Raw genomic sequence first — 16642 nt, forward strand, 5'->3', positions numbered from 1 at the left:
CTTTTTCTCACAATCCCATAGCAAGTAGGGCCAATATCGCCGATATTAGTGTTCGATACTGATGCTTTGAATTATTTGAAGCAACTAATATAGACAAATAAAAAAAAACAAGATTATGTTAGGGGTTAGATAAACAACAACAAAACATATTTATGTCACTTATGGGGACATCTCACTTGCTGCTTCTCAGGATGTCAGCCGAAGCCATAATACATTATCAATCTTTAGCCCAGACTTGGAGTCAACAAACTTAAAGTTTGCGCATTTGCATTCAGTATCCTCGTTCTCTCTCTCCCTCTGTCACACACGTCCTTATCAACCCACTGGAGCAACAAAGGACATTCACAGAGGCCATACTTACATAAACAACTGAATAATACTGTACTGTATATGGTATATGCATACAGCTTTGAAGGGCCATAATTTTAGTAAATTGTATAGTCTATTTTATATTTTATTTTAGATTTTAAATCCATTAAATGGCTAAGTGAAGCAAAATATTTTTAAATCCACTGATGGCAAACTAAGATAACATGCAAACTATTGAGGCATGATGAAGTCATAGTTTACAGGAAGGTCATAAACTATGGCAGATTATTAAAATAGCCTACCCCACAGTGTACTTGTAAAGTAGGTCCAAACATGTCAACACTTCTTCAAGGTTAGTAAAACAATAATTTCACTCAAATGAAAGGCAACATAGGCCTTTTTCTTGCTACACAAACTTAAAACAGGATGCAAGACTTCTCTTAAAAAAAATACTTTTCTATATTTTGGTGCTGCTACTTTTAAGCAACTAAACAAATTGTAAAGTTTTTCATGATTCTTGCAAACACATGACAATGTTTTTCTCCCAGCTAGAAGTCAAGCTCAGGGTCGAGTGAATACGAGCCAGGAATAACACAATAAAGCTGCAAAATGAACCGATTACTTTGTAGTGAAGATAATATCTATTAAAAAAAACTTTTCTTTTCCTTTGCATTACACTAGTTTTATTTGAACACCACAAAGTATATTAGGACCTTTAATTTAGTTCACCTCTGTGGTGGAAAAAAGGCTACATGAAAACCACAAACAAGGTTAGAAAACTTTCAAAATGTGCTTTTATTTATAGTCATAAACTTTACATTTCAGGTATGATAAACACTTGAAACGTCTACAGTAAAACAATGCGAAAACAATGCACAACCAGATGATTGAAATCATACTTTATAGACATGATGAAAAAATTCTGAACCATGGAAAACTAAGACTATACTGTAATGCATTGTTTTCAGCCATCAACAACACAGTAGCACCAGTATACTGTACATACTGACAGGCCAGTATGTTTGTGAGGACATTTTATGAGGACAGAATGTGTTTTTTAAACATTTGTCTTATCCTATGCAAACTGTACATGATGTTAAGGTTTAAGTGCAAAATTTCTCCACTTTGTCCTTTGGTGTGTGCATAATCATGGTGGAATGGAACGTTACCAGATCAGCTTCAACGCAGCTGTAGAAAACAATCTTTGTAACAATGGAACATGCAATTTTACCAGATTAAAAAAGAAGAAAAGAAACAAGAAAAAAGCTGTCTGAAGGACTGCATAAGGCAGATATCATAATAATCTTGCTTGTAAAATCAATTGTGCTCCTCTGTTTAGGCTTCATCAAAGGGAAAGGTTAAGCTTTACTTCCCCTTAGCTTTGCTTCTTGGTCGAGTTCTGCTGAAGGCAGGACGGTGCAATAGGAATAGCATCTGGCTGCTTCTTCTCCACCATGGGAAAGGTATGAGAAGAGTGGGTTTATGGTAAGCAAGGTGCAGGTACAAAAAGCCAAAACCACAGTGTGTGTTGGGTCAGACCATGCTTTCACAAATTATTCAGTTCCATTAGAGTCTGGTCCAGCTGCTGATGCATATTGAGGTTCTCTTCTTTAGCTTGTGACAGTTTCTCTGTTAGAATATGAAATGAAGAAGTTTTAATGTCACACAAGCAAGAGTAAGTGAATCAGCTGGTTAGCCTCCATTAATAATCAAGCTGGCTACATCATTCAGGTCAGTCATTAAATCTTTTAACCCGACCTACACAGCGCTGACAGAAAACAAGAAGAACTCGCTCATATTATGATATGCAAGCAACCATGCCAACAGGTTACAGTCGATTAACACACAAACACATTAACAATCTACAAAAGAATGATTATTGTATAATGTTATAATCAGAAGTTGTAAGATTACAAAATGATTTACCGGAGAGAATCCCTGATTCTCACTATACGTATATTAAATGCACTTCCACAAACAACAACACAACACAAGCAATGCAGGCACCATGAACAATGCAAACAAAGGAGTTTTGGATGTTACACTGGATCGGACTGTCATACACACATTAAAAAAAAACCTTGCTACTGTAGCAATATAAAACATTCACGCAATTTAGTTGTCATTCAAGACCACGTGGAGCTCATTAGTGAGAAGGCGGTTTTTCTCAAGTTGCTGGAAGAGGCGATCTTTGCAGTCAGAAAGCAAGTTGAAAAACAGAGAGCACAGAAAATCAGAAGAAAATAGGAAAAGAGAAAATGCAACACCTGTACACACCTACCGTCTTTAGAATACATCACTGAAGACCGTTTTCATTTGTCAAAACACACTGAAAATATCTGACTAACTTTTAACTAACATGACTGCACAGTGCTTTCATGTTTTGGAAACATGTAAAGCAAGTCAGGACAGGACAGTGACAGGACAGTGACAGGACAGCGTGTTGAGTGAAAACAGAGGGTGAGCAGATTTAGTCCATAAAGTTTAAAAAGAACCATGGCAACACATTTTAATCTTCAAATAATAGCAGTGAGTGGCAACAAAATAGGAAAAAATTCTCTGAATGGTTTGTCTATTTGGTCAAAACATCCTCTACCAAGAGCGTCTTAGCATATGTTGAAATATAGCTGATCAACATCCGAACTGGATAGCCTTACTGAGAATCAGCCATTCTGTAGCCTAAGTTTGGTTTGATGTTTCTGAGTTTAGGGATGTGGCTCATTTGAATGCCTCAAAACACACAACCTCAGGATATCGCTCACTTCTCCTTATCTCTGTGACTGTGTCTGACTTGAAGGCAATGAATTTAATAAAAAAGACTCAGAATGTGTGATTTTAGATTTATTCAAATATATATGACAGGATACTGTATACACAAAGCCCATGTGCTATAATCATCAATATCAGTTTCATCCAGTATTTCCAGCAGCCAGATGAGGCTCCACAAATCTTCCATACTGCTCTGTATTCCACCAACTTTTCCACAATCTCCCTGACTACAGTCCAACACTAATTCCCTCTCATTCTCAACGTGTTCCAGTCAGCACCTCCTGTCACAGCGCTAGATGTTTAAAAGTGCCTTCATCAGTCTCAAACGCAATGAAAGAGAACTCGGCTCAGCTTTCGCTCAAGTACTTGTAGTTGTTTTAAGTTTCTGTGTTCATACTACTACTGTGATAGTCCTAATATCTCAGCTTCACAGCACAGTATTTGAAGAAAAGAAAAAGAACATCAATTAAAATCTTCCAAATTACACTAATGAAAGCAGGGTAAAGCTCAACTAATGGTTGTTGAGATGCAGAAACAAAATCAAAAACATAACTTAGAATCAAGGCTTCCTGGTTTTATTAGAGCCACTTGAAAATAAATATAAATGAAAAAGAAAAAAAGGACAAAGTAAAGAGATACAGCTTACATAGAAGGAAGGTTTATTCTTTACACAATGCAGAAAGATTCTAGGATTCTGTACAAGAGATGGGATGCAATTAACTGTGAGAAGAGGTTGAAAACATGAGGAGGAAAGGAAAGCAAAGACAGAGAGGGAAGGGAAAATGGAGAGAAGGCTGGTGAAACCAGCCAGATGCCGCTCAGCTGGCAGGAGGCGTCTTTGATGAGGTGTAAACAATTTATCTGTGTGGGAGAGAAGAAGTACAGTGAACCGGGGGGCCGGTGTGGGACCTAGAGAAATCTGAGATGCGCACCACAATACAGCAGAACCACAGGGGTCACGGCACGGCACTACAACACCACGATGCACTGGAAATGCACTGTGAGACAGAATTAGACTAGAGGTGGAACAGACCCACCACGTGATTACATCAGACCTTTCTGTTAAAACACGGGGAGCAGAGTCGGTGTGCCTTGTCAGTCTCACACAGAATGGCCGAATGTTGACAGATAACGGTTAATTTGGCAAAAGTGGGGGTTCAGCTACAGTGATGCTTAGCTACAACAGGTAACCTTCAACTGACAGAACAAAGGGGGCTCTCACAAACACACAGAGGGCCTTTCTTCTGGGCAGAAGTAGACCAACTTAGTAGAAGAGGAAACACTGCACAGAACGTTCAGCTGCAGTGAGTCAGTTAGATTCATTGAAATGCATCGGCGACATTTGTAAACATGGTTTGCATGCGTTATTTTTGGATGTCAAAATATCATGTGACATTACCATGAATATTTTGAAAACTACGGAACTAGAAACTCACAAATTCAACAGTGATTACTTTTCACATAAAAGTAATACAGCTCATAATTAAATCAGCTAAAAATAAAACCCATGCTGTTTTTGTTCATGCACCAGATTACTTCTATACTGTTTGCTGTGTTCTCAAACATCAACGATGCTGAGACAAGCGGTATACAGTATCATAACCATTAAGAGTGAGCTGTAATGTGTTTTACCACATTAGATTTTAAGACTATATAAAAACAAGGCTGCATAACCATTTTAATTGTAGGAATGGAAGCATGAGATGATGTACAAGTTATGATGGATACAAGAAAGCCAAAGGGAGATGATGGAGGTGGGGCAGACCAAGGAGGGGTGACAGTGGAACAAGCGAACACAGCAAGTTCAAAATTACATGGATGTCATGTCGTTGAGGGCGTGGTCCAGCTCCTCGCTGATGGCCTTGTACTTCAGTTTCTGGGCATACAACTCATCTATTGGTGGGCCAGGAGTGCAGGGGGAGGGAGGTGGAGTGAAAGGGAGCAAAGGTGAAGCAGTGCATGACCAGGAGGTGAAGTGTAAAGCATCCAGACCATGGACAATACAGGGAGGAAGACAGAAAGAAGTGACAGAAAAACGAGGAAAAAGAGGAAAGACAAAGTTACACCAGAAAATGACAGAATGGAAGTGCTAAAAAAGGGCAAAGTCCTCAGAAATGCCATATTGCTCTCAGTCTCACTGTGACTCCTAAGTTAAAATTTGATATGCATCATTTTCTACCTTGAAATGAAAAACAAATCAACTAGACTTAACAGAGAAAGGATAAGAGTCACCACAACAACTGTAAAACTGTCTGATAAAGAGCCATGGTGAAATTAATAGGGAAGCTATTATAGGGGAAATTAAGAGGGAAGCTGAAATAAAAATGAAGACCAAAGCAAAGGATAGACTAAAGAAAGGTTTTTAAAAATACATGAGCACTTACCCAAATGCCATAACTGACATGATAAACATTTCAAGATAACCAGAGCAGGACTCTGGGGTCAGGTGCGAAAAAATCATACCTTCCAAGTCATCAATGGTCTTCTCAAGCTTGGCTACTGATCTCTCAGCGAACTCAGCACGAGTCTCAGCCTGAAGTAGAGACAGATCGATGAGTCAGTGTGTGATACAGCACCCGTGACTTGTGTCAATTATCCTGGACTCAGCCTGCAACTTCATATAAGGCCCTGTGGAACATTACCTCCTTCAGCTTGTCGGTGAGGACCTTGATCTCCTCCTCGTACTTGTCCTCCTTCTGTGAGTACTGTGGGACAAGAAATAATAGCAGGAGTCAAACTCTGAATGTCCAAAGTGGATCCAAATTGACATTTACACAGGTCTGTATTATGAAATCAAACTGAAGAGACTTTGATTCCCTGGCGCTTCTCCTCTCCTGGGTAGGTGAGGGGTTTGTCAGCATGCACTTGGCCAGAAGGTCATGCTTACCTTCTCAGCCTGGGCCTCCAGTGACTTCAGGTTGTTGGTCACAGTTTTCAACTCTTCCTCAAGCTCAGCACATTTGCTGGTGTTTTAGACAAGGGGAATAAAGTTGCAAAGGACAAGAAGAGGTAGAGTGGTGGAGGAAACAGAGGGGAGCGAGGATGGACAGAACCAGAAGCAGACACAAAACGGGTAGAGGAAAGTAAGAAAGAGGGAGGGAGAAGACGCAAAATAAATAAGAACTACAGGGATTAAACAAGGAGAGAACCCCAAGTCTCTTAAAGGTGCCTTAACAGAACAGGACTGTAAGAATTGCAATGTAACTTTATGAAAAAAAAAGTGCTAAATAGCATGAGGTTTTATTCTTGCACAGTTCCTGCCATGTTAGAGGAGTGAAAGCTTCTAGTATACCCAGAATAAAAGAGCATAAAAGAGGGAATGAACAAGCACAGCAAGCGAAGTAAGAGGCTTCATTCAGCAGCACAAATGAAAGTGAAGAGAGCCACTCATCAAAGATACGTTGTGAGTGTGTGTTAGTTTCTGTTTCCAGTACCTGAATACTTGAAGAGTGTAATGATTTCGTGCTTTGCTCCAAAACCCTTAGCTCATCCTCCATTCTCCGAACTCGTCTGTTAGTGGACGTGGCGTACGTGTGCAAGCCAAAACCATTCAAACCAAACCGTGAAGAGCATGCAAATAATCAGCATATACAGTAAGAACACAGTGTACAGTTGTCAAATGGAAAACAGTCCTAGACCTTGTGTATTAGTGCTGAAAGTGCCAATTGTTTAAATGACAGCAGGCATGCAAATGTAAGATCCAGCTTTCATGAGCATAAAGGTGGACCACCTTACCTCTCTGACAGCTCAGCACGCTCCTCTGTACGCTCCAGGTCACCCTCAATGATGACCAGCTTACGGGCCACCTTTAGGTGCAGCACAACAAAGTGTCACAACACAACAAATACCCGATGACTGTGACAATGTCTGGTGCTGCAGAGTTAGGAGAGGGTTCTTCCTAAAAGTGAATGTACACCAGTCTGAATTCAGTTCTGTTATATTTAGTAACACTTTGATTAATGCATATTAGAATATAGTTATTAAAGTATGAAAGGACATTTTAAGTGTTTATAAATGTACAGTATTTGTAAGCAATTAGCCGATAAACAGCATATTTTATATTATTGCCTCAGGATTTTACCATATTGCCATTCATTTTTAAGTTATACACCAGACTATGTGTGGCCACAACAGCCATAGTGGTTGACAAATACAGTAATAAATACTTATATCTGTTTAGAACTACCCTGGTGGGTTATAAACCACGTATTAAATGTGTTATATAAAGGTGTTTACATGAACTCACAGTAGGAACAGTGTGAAAATGTACATGTGTTTCTATAATTAGATATATATTGGTAACACCACTTCCTAACCAGTTCTTTATATTGGGTAGGATTAACACATTAAGACATTTTTAAGTAAATAAGAAATCTTGGAAATCTACTATTATCAGTATTTGTCACAGAGTGTGTCACAGACGCACTGATCGCAGTAAATGAGCAACTGCATGTTTGGTGTCGCAGGGCTGTTCTGGGGTGGCTGCCAGTGCCTGAAAAACTTGCCTCCTCATATTTCCGGTCAGCATCCTCTGCAATGTGTTTGGCCTCTTTCAGCTGGATCTCCTGCAGCTCCATCTTCTCCTCATCCTTCATGGCTCTGTTCTCAATGACCTTCATGCCTCTGTTTGAGGGAACAAATGGTCAAGAGGATGTTACAAATCAGGAGCTTACAGCTGGCAGACAGTGTCCCTGAGGACACATGACTGGTGCACAGTAGTGTTGGCTGATAAATCTTTAATTTACTCTTCTAAGGTAAATGGACAACTGTTTTTGACATGAAAGAGGGAGGAAATTCAGAATTTGGGATGATGCACAGAGGTGCTGCTTGCACCCCGTACGAAGGGACGGAAACACAGCAGCACCACTTGGTCTCTGCAGAAAGAGAGTGAGAGTGACAGAGATCAGAGGTCCGAGTCTGCACTGCTCTAAAGAAACCCACCTCTCGCTCTCATCAGCAGCCTTCTCTGCCTCCTCCAGCTTGGTCAGGGCAGTGCCCAGACGCTCCTGAGCACGATCCAGCTCCTCCTCAACCAGCTGGATGCGTCTGTTAAGGGAAGCGACATCTGCCTCAGCCTAGGGAGAGAAAACCAGTGTGTCAGAATCTGGAAATTACCCTCTTTAACAAACAACCTGGAAATCACACAAGTGCAGAAACACACGCCAGCCCAAAGAAAGTAGGCTGTACATCTGATTTGGTGCACGCCAGTGTGGCTGAGTGTAATCACGGTAGTTCAGAAGTGTTTCTTTGTATCTGTTGGGAAAAGCCCTCCCAGGAGGTTTACCTGTGCTCCTCAATGGCTATGTATAATGCTAACAATGTCCCAAGCTGACAGAAGGTTGACTACTCCATCTCATTACTAGGCCCCTGAGAGAGCATTAACAAGGCTCACTTCAAAAGGCCTGCCACAATTATACCGTAAATGACTGCTCACATGGTGCACACACCACCACAGAGATTCCCTTGACACTTCACAGCTGTAGGAGCCATTTAAGTGCAGCTGGTCACATTTGCAACCATGTTAAATGATCTGGTTTCTGTGCAGAAAGATGGGTATGCATTAATAAGGATGTAATATCAATCAAACAAAAAGAGCAGGCCTTTTCTATGACTAATCAGACTGATATATCTGCTGAACAAACTTGACGTTTGACTAACTCAGAACGTGTTAAAGATCACAGTGCAAAGTGCGACTCGTGGTGTGAGGCCGGACAAGGAAGTTCCCGATAATCTAACTGCATTTAAAACCACAACACGGTTGATTATCAGAAACGATGAACTGCAGGTCTGCGGCTCAGATGGACTCAGACTGCTATAAGCCCCTGTAGTCAGATTTCCTTTACGTGTACTGTTTACGTGCGCGCTCAGCTGCCAAAACCTATTGCCCTTATTTGGGCAAGTCAAAGAGCATAAGCTCACGGTGCAGAATGGCAGCTTAAAAATTGCAACAGTTTTGTTGCAACTTCCTGGTTGCTGCAAACATTTTTTTTAACTTACTTTTACTCACGTGCTGGCGCGTCTGCAGAACAGAATAAACGGAACTTGCTGGGCGCTGAATGGGACCGTTACAGCAAAGTGCATCAAAGCAGATGCAAGTCAAACAAAGCAGGACTATGATGGAGCACACTCACGGTTGTTGACCCGCGGCCTAACCTTACCAATTATAAGCACTTAGCCAGGAGCAGCAGGCTATCACCCCCTCTGCAGATAAGGTACTAAGTGTTGTTCAGCTTGCAGCACTGTGGTGGATTAAGAGAAGCCCCGCTATCTCACTGCTATATGAATCCAAACTGAACGGCCTGCATGAAATGGAAACATACATGTGATTTGGTAAACAGCTCCTGACTGACTGTATGCGCCGTAAACATGCTTACTTCTTCCCTGGCTTTCCTCTCCGCAAGCAACTGCTTCTGTAATCTCTCGGCTCTCTCTTCAGCACCGTCTACATGCTCTTGCAAGGATTTGATCTTTCGTTTAACTGCCTCCAGCGATGTAGCTCCGGCCATGGTTTACTGAACAGCTATAGGCAGGAAAAAAAAGACTATAATCTCAACTGTGGCACAATTTCCGAGATATTGACAAGGACGAGGGGACGTCCTTGTTTGTGCTGAAAGCTGCGTGAAGACAGGCAGGACAATGCGCAAAGCTTTCTGAAGACGCACTGTGCAATGCCTGTTGTTCGTCCAGGAAGTAGCTGATTTCAAAATAGACCTAAAATGACTTTCCGCATTGTTGTGCAAAGCGCCCCGCTGTGAAAATCCGCTGCATTACCCCATAAAATAACAATATGTGGAATTTAATTGATACATCTTAACAATACCTTTTAATGGTAACAACACACCCAGTTAACACAATGTGATAATTATGCTTGTGGAGACCTAACAGAGCCACAGCGCCCTCTGTGGGTCAACTGTGAGCAATACATTATGGCAGTGAGGCTAAGGCCATTCAAAACTGAATAGGTCACCGATTACAGTAATTACAGGCTATGTTTCTGACTCTGTGCCACTCCAAAAGCAGGAAAGGAAAAAACCTCCCTACAGAAGCACCAAAGCCACATTAAAGATAGAATTTTCCTGGAATATTGAGAAAGAAACCGCCGAATTCAGGCCTATAGGGAATAAAATACAGCATGAAGTGTTTGTCATGTTTATAAAGCCTAAAGTGTTTGTTCGCGAACTTTAAATACCTCACTCTAAACTCTTTACGCTGTTTTCCTGCTATGTATTTATGCAAAAAGAAAGAAAGAAGGAAAGAGACGAACATCAAACTGTTCTAATTCCATGACTTGTTTGTTTTTCATATAGATAAGCCAAATGTATTCGTGTTTAAGTTCTACGCTGCCTGGGACAATTACATGGGAAACTCTTTTTCCCTTTGGTAAGCAAAAGGCGCAGCCCGCAGATGTGGGCTCTAGCTTGACCATATAAAGCCGTAGGCTATATTTATCCAGGCGCTTGCTCTCTGCGTTCTTGGGAAGACTGCACTTTGGGCTAGGCTACTTTACTTTCCCCTCTGAAAATGACTTCCTCAGCAAAAGACCTGTAAGACTAAACACATCTCGCTCAAAAACACAAAATCTGTATGCAATACTAATGTTTTGGGTAACCCTGTGAATGAACTGAATTCAAAATAAATGTGTTTCAGTTTAACAGACTACTTGACTTTCTTTGGGCAAACGTGAGTGATTCTGCACGACAAAACAAAACGACAGTCAACAATAATTGGACATCTCATCAAAAAGTCAGTTTGGAGATCTTCTATAGGGCAGGTGTGCAAACCCTGCCCACCCAAAAAGAAATGCTTTCACTGATAATAGATGACAATATATAATAGAATACAACTGAGAGGAAACTTTATATTTGGGCTGGTGAACTGTCATCTCCCACACTCAGTGATGGCAGAATGAAGGTGTGACGAAGCGTAGTGCAAGAATGGTGCCGTGGTGAATCCCTTCCCTACTTACATCTGAAGCTTTCTTCTCAGCCAGCTCAAGTTTCTCCTGGGCATCTTTAAGCGCCTCGGAGTACTTGTCCAACTCATCCTCAGTTCCCTTCAGCTTCTTCTGCAGAGCTACCAAATCGTCCTCAAGCTGAGGCGAGTTTCAGTGCAGGACAGTTTCAGAGGTGATCAGCGGGAGGACGGAGTTGCGTGAGCGCGCACAGGCGCGAGAGCCGCGTACAGAGACACACAGGACAGGAGAGGACAGGACAGGACAGGACAGGGGAAGAAAGAGAGGAGAGAAAAGTTAGGGAAGCTCATGCACGTCAGGTTTGGGTACCTTGGTGGCGGCCTCCTCAGCGGTCAGCAGCTTCTCCTCAGCAGTTTGGAACTCCTCAAACACTTTATCTCTTTCGTCTTCAGTAACACGCAATTTCTTTTCCAACTCTCTTATTTCGTCCTCTAACTATACACGCATATAAAAGACACTATAAAGTTAAACAAAACACGAAATAAACATGCAATTATTCAATTAATTATCAAACGATATGCCTCTCCAATTTCAAAATGATTATTTTCTACACTATGGGCTATTTATTTCATTAATTGCCAAAATGTTGAGAGTAGGATTTAGAACACCCAAAAAGCAAGGATGGGTTATTCTTAAATGGATCCTTTTCTGGGTTTATCCATCAAAGTAATTAATCCATATTTAGGAGACGATCCATTTAAAGGGCAGTAACTTTATACTGCTAACGATATTCCTGCTTTTTTCTACGGATCTTTGGGTTTGCCCACAAAAGAAAAAACACAGAAAAATCAGCCGACCTGTTTGCTTCTGTCCTCTGCTGCTTTCTTGTCTGACTCAGCCTGCTCAGCTCTGTCCAAGGCATTCTCCTTGTCGAGCTTGAGCATCTGCATCTTCTTCTTGATGGCATCCATGGCTGCTTATTGCTGTTTGGTGGTACCAACAAAACGTCCAAATGAAAACCAAGGAGAGACCGGGAGAGGGGCTAGGGCGTCTGAGCCGAACTGAACGCTAAGCTGGAGTGCAGGCTCTGCCTCTCTGTGTCCTGTCAAATATGTACTTTCAAGGGGGGGGTGACTGGATTCTTTAGGACAGCCAATGCTTTTTTTGGAGGAGGCGTGTGTGGGTGCCCGGGCGTTTTTTTAGGGATCTGCTCGGCGATTCGTTGCTCCCAAACGTTTGTCTTTTCATACGTCTTTATATGGGGTGTGATGTACATGCAGGCAGCTGCCACGGAAGGGCCTCCTAATGGTAATGTAACAGAAGCCATTTAATGCATAGAGAAGATGCAGATGAAGACAGTTCGTGATGAGAACATTGTTAAATCTGTGCATGACTTTTGTGCAGTTTGTTTTATCACTGTGACAAGTGAGCAACATATGGTAACTGCTTCTTAGCTCAGTGATGTTGTTCTCTGTCTCTGTCCCACAGGATGTGAGTGACCACAGGCAGCTACATTAATACTGTAACCAGGTTTTTGCCAGCTTGCAGCCACCGGTGTCTCTGTGTCTACATCTGATGTGTGCGGGCTCCTTTGGGATAAGATGTAGTAGTGGGTTGGCTGGGAAGAGATGGTTTCGGTAAGCCAAGCGAGCCCCTAGAGGCACTGTTCATGGTCTGGGGGTCTCTTGACAAGGAAGTATTTACCTGAGAATGTGTGGGATATCCTCCCTAAACTGTGACAGCACAGTATCCAGCTTCAGCCAGAGCAGGATAGTCACCACAGCTCAGCTGAGCTGCTGACTGTTAACTCCTTTACAAATGACTAAACATTTAAAGTTATGTGCAATAATTCACGAAGGGATAAGAATGTGTATATATTCTAAATTAATTATTTCATATAATAATAACCATACAATAATCCCTTTTTGGCATTTTTAAAATGTTAACATTATATATACGCACTGAGCTAAACGCTCAGCTGTGGCGACTGAGGACACACCAAGTGTCTTCTTGTCTTCACAGAGATTCTCAAGGATATTTTTAGGAGCGCCTTCTCTTTCATGCACCTGCCTTGGTCTGTAATATGGATCCAAAGCTCAGTGCCAAAAGTCCAAGGTCTAATCTTATTAGCTATGTCCCCTAAAATAATCCCTGTCTTGCTCAGGCTTTGTATGTTTTGTACATTATTGCTGACTTGCTCATAGTTGTAGAATCAAATAGGCTGCTTAGTCATTACACAATAAGAAGTAAAACATGACAACACCAGAGGAAGATGGCATCAGAAATAATGTTTCTCATTATTTTGCTTTGAAGTAATGTAAGTTATTCTCTTAGAAATCCAGACACTTTGACTGGTAGGAACAGTAATAGATGAATGTTTTTATAATTTAGGGCCAGTCCTTGCTCTGTATCCCGGCATTTGTGTAACTGTGATTGACATTGAAAAACACTGACTATAGACACTAGAGACTGCTCTGGCCTTATTTCTGCCTGCTTTTCTCTCACTATGTGGTTTTAGGATCACATTTCTGGAAAGGTTGTTTTTTTTTTTTGTCTTTTTGTCAGTATGCATGTGAGTGACACTGATTTTACCCTAGTTTAGGATTAGCTGCTGCACACTGGCTCCAAGTCTTCAGGATACTGTACTGCTTTGTCAAGTTACACAAGCCATTTTCTTTATTAAATTTTTGCAGTGTGCATATTCATGTTCATCATTTAGGCTACGATGTATCATACATATACAGTGCCTTGCGAAAGTATTCGGCCCCCTTGAACTTTGCGACCTTTTGCCACATTTCAGGCTTCAAACATAAAGATATAAAACTGTAATTTTTTGCGAAGAATCAACAACAAGTGGGACACAATCATGAAGTGGAACGAAATTTATTGGATATTTCAAACGTTTTTAACAAATCTGCACTGTGATAGTCTCAGAGGTCTGTTTAAAGCGCAGAGAGCATCATGAAGAACAAGGAACACACCAGGCAGGTCCGAGATACTGTTGTGGAGAAGTTTAAAGCCGGATTTGGATACAAAAAGATTTCCCAAGCTTTAAACATCCCAAGGAGCACTGTGCAAGCGATAATATTGAAATGGAAGGAGTATCAGACCACTGCAAATCTACCAAGACCTGGCCGTCCCTCTAAACTTTCAGCTCATACAAGGAGAAGACTGATCAGAGATGCAGCCAAGAGGCCCATGATCACTCTGGATGAACTGCAGAGATCTACAGCTGAGGTGGGAGACTCTGTCCATAGGACAACAATCAGTCGTATACTGCACAAATCTGGCCTTTATGGAAGAGTGGCAAGAAGAAAGCCATTTCTTAAAGATATCCATAAAAAGTGTCGTTTAAAGTTTGCCACAAGCCACCTGGGAGACACACCAAACATGTGGAAGAAGGTGCTCTGGTCAGATGAAACCAAAATCGAACTTTTTGGCAACAATGCAAAACGTTATGTTTGGCGTAAAAGCAACACAGCTCATCACCCTGAACACACCATCCCCACTGTCAAACATGGTGGTGGCAGCATCATGGTTTGGGCCTGCTTTTCTTTAGCAGGGACAGGGAAGATGGTTAAACTTGATGGGAAGATGGATGGAGCCAAATACAGGACCATTCTGGAAGGAAACCTGATGGAGTCTGCAAAAGACCTGAGACTGGGGCGGAGATTTGTCTTCCAACAAGACACTGATCCAAAACATAAAGCAAAATCTACAATGGAATGGTTCAAAACTAAACATATCCAGGTGTTAGAATGGCCAAGTCAAAGTCCAGACCTGAATCCAATCGAGAATTTGTGGAAAGAACTGAAAACTGCTGTTCACAAATGCTCTCCATCCAACCTCACTGAGCTCGAGCTGTTTTGCAAGGAGGCATGGGCAAAAATTTCAGTCTCTCGATGTGCAAAACTGATAGAGACATACCCCAAGCGACTTACAGCTGTAATCGCAGCAAAAGGTGGCGCTACAAAGTATTAACTTAAGGGGGCTGAATAATTTTGCACGCCCAATTTTTCAGTTTTTTTATTTGTTAAAAAAGTTTGACATATCCAATAAATTTCGTTCCACTTCATGATTGTGTCCCACTTGTTGTTGATTCTTCACAAAAAATTACAGTTTTATATCTTTATGTTTGAAGCCTGAAATGTGGCAAAAGGTCGCAAAGTTCAAGGGGGCCGAATACTTTCGCAAGGCACTGTAGGTGCAAATGTCTCTAGATATAATTTTGCATCCATACACTGGTTTTAATTTTGTTTTGCAGCTTGATTTTGTTATGTGCCGTTCGCACCTGTCAGTGAGCGAACGAGAAAGAGGTGGACCCAGGTAGCCGACTTCGATGCAAGCAGTGATTTATTATGTACAGTGATGAGGAGAAATAACAAAATGCACAGAGGGAAATAGTGCGCAGTCCTGTCGATGAGTAGTAGCCGGGTGTTTGACCAACAGCAGGAGGCGAGGTGATGGAGAGCTGGGCCAAGCTGCGTAGGCTGGGTCACTCCTGGGCTGGTCGGTGGTGATGGTGGCTACTGAAGGTGGAGACAGAGAGATGAAGGCAATAGTGGAACAGATATGCGACTGAGCATTGACCTGCCTGGGAGGAGAGAGTGGAGCCACGGTCTGGAGGAACAGTCCATGAGGGGAACACAAAAGGGGATAATAATATACAAAAAAAAAACAAAGGAGCACGGAGAAAAAATGGCCTAGAGAGTTTATTAGGTACAAGCTAAAAGTAAAGTAGTCTAATACAGCAGTCCTGTAATAAATTTCTGCTGCACTTAAAGTTCCTAAGAGCACAGTGGCCTCCATAATCCTTAAATGGAAGACGTTTGGGAATTATCTTAAACACCATTTTAGGCTTACGACTGCATGTTGGATTTCCTGTGGCATTCTGGGAATCAAAATAAGCTCCGTTATGATGTTTACCTTTAACATACTGACACAGTAAAAATAACCCAGGGCCCTGTGCGCTTTTTTGATTAAAGTAGTCACAAATCTCTCCTCTTGTCCAGACACTGTTGACAGGCTGCTGTGTTCCAACTTACATCCCATTGGAAATTCACACATTAGAGAAAGAGCTGAATGATATATAGCATAACTGTATTTTCTTTAACTTTACTGCATTATGAGTATTATGAGAAAAGCAATGACGAACTTTTTCAATATTTGAGGCAGTCTTCAGACCACCACAGCTCCAGAAAGAGTTTCATTTTCATGGCCACTAAATCTCCAGACATATAATTTTGTGCACTTTGGAAAGTTCTCCTTCTCAAGGCCTCCAAAGCCTCCTGCTGGAACAGCTAATGAAAGTATCTGAAAAATATTTAAGCCTACGTCCTGCCATTTATATTCGTAGTATCTGAAGTGGTACTGAAACAGGAAAACATGTAATAAAAGAAGACTTAATAGGAACAATATGAAGTAAATAAAGGTCATTTTGTTCTTTCTATATATTCTCCTCTCACAAATCTTTACTGATATTCACATTAGTGAAGACTGACTTGTGTTCGAAAGCCTATGTCTGTGTTGAAAGCTGTTGCATTTTAGAGATAGGATTCTTCTTACTGAGCAGCAAACGGCTGAGAGGTTGTGTCACAATTTTAACTGAACGAGGAATTCACTCCTTACAACAACCAGCCTGTCTTACCGGAT

The 16642-nt window shown here is 41.4% G+C and overlaps 1 protein-coding gene across 18 annotated transcripts; it reads right to left on the reverse strand.

Moving 5' to 3' along the window:
* Positions 1 to 1086: 1086 nt before the first annotated feature.
* Positions 1087 to 12098, reverse strand: tpm1 (tropomyosin 1 (alpha)). Of its 18 annotated transcripts, none has more exons than XM_020611562.1 (10): positions 11848 to 12098; positions 11045 to 11170; positions 8020 to 8153; positions 7584 to 7701; positions 6814 to 6884; positions 5966 to 6041; positions 5721 to 5783; positions 5542 to 5611; positions 4893 to 4971; positions 1945 to 2498 (listed from the first exon to the last, which is right to left on the reverse strand). In XM_020611562.1, the coding sequence occupies exons 1-10, from the start codon at positions 11959 to 11961 to the stop codon at positions 2477 to 2479; spliced, it is 873 nt and encodes a 290-aa protein (XP_020467218.1). In that variant the 5' UTR covers positions 11962 to 12098; the 3' UTR covers positions 1945 to 2476. The 18 variants fall into 18 exon arrangements, with proteins under 18 accessions (XP_020467281.1, XP_020467252.1, XP_020467230.1 ...); XM_020611566.1 differs by lacking the exons at positions 5966 to 6041; positions 11045 to 11170 and adding exons at positions 6513 to 6588; positions 11360 to 11485; XM_020611555.1 differs by lacking the exon at positions 11045 to 11170 and adding an exon at positions 11360 to 11485 and having other exon boundaries at positions 11848 to 12097.
* Between the last annotated feature and the right edge of the window lie 4544 nt (positions 12099 to 16642).

This window comes from Monopterus albus, unplaced genomic scaffold (assembly GCF_001952655.1).
Source record: "Monopterus albus unplaced genomic scaffold, M_albus_1.0 scaffold5.1, whole genome shotgun sequence".
In the NCBI taxonomy this organism is placed as follows: domain Eukaryota; kingdom Metazoa; phylum Chordata; class Actinopteri; order Synbranchiformes; family Synbranchidae; genus Monopterus; species Monopterus albus.

What these genes read in the sequence shown, in the direction of transcription:
- tpm1 (XM_020611562.1), bottom strand. Translation starts at nt 11,961, where the DNA reads ATGGATGCCATCAAGAAGAAGATGCAGATGCTCAAGCTCGACAAGGAG. An exon ending in GCTGCTGATGAGAGCGAGAG is followed by an intron (nt 7,702 to 8,019) that starts GTGGGTTTCTTT and finishes TCCCTCAAACAG; the next exon opens with AGGCATGAAGGTCATTGAGA. An exon ending in GACCATTGATGACTTGGAAG is followed by an intron (nt 4,972 to 5,541) that starts GTATGATTTTTT and finishes GCCCACCAATAG; the next exon opens with ATGAGTTGTATGCCCAGAAA.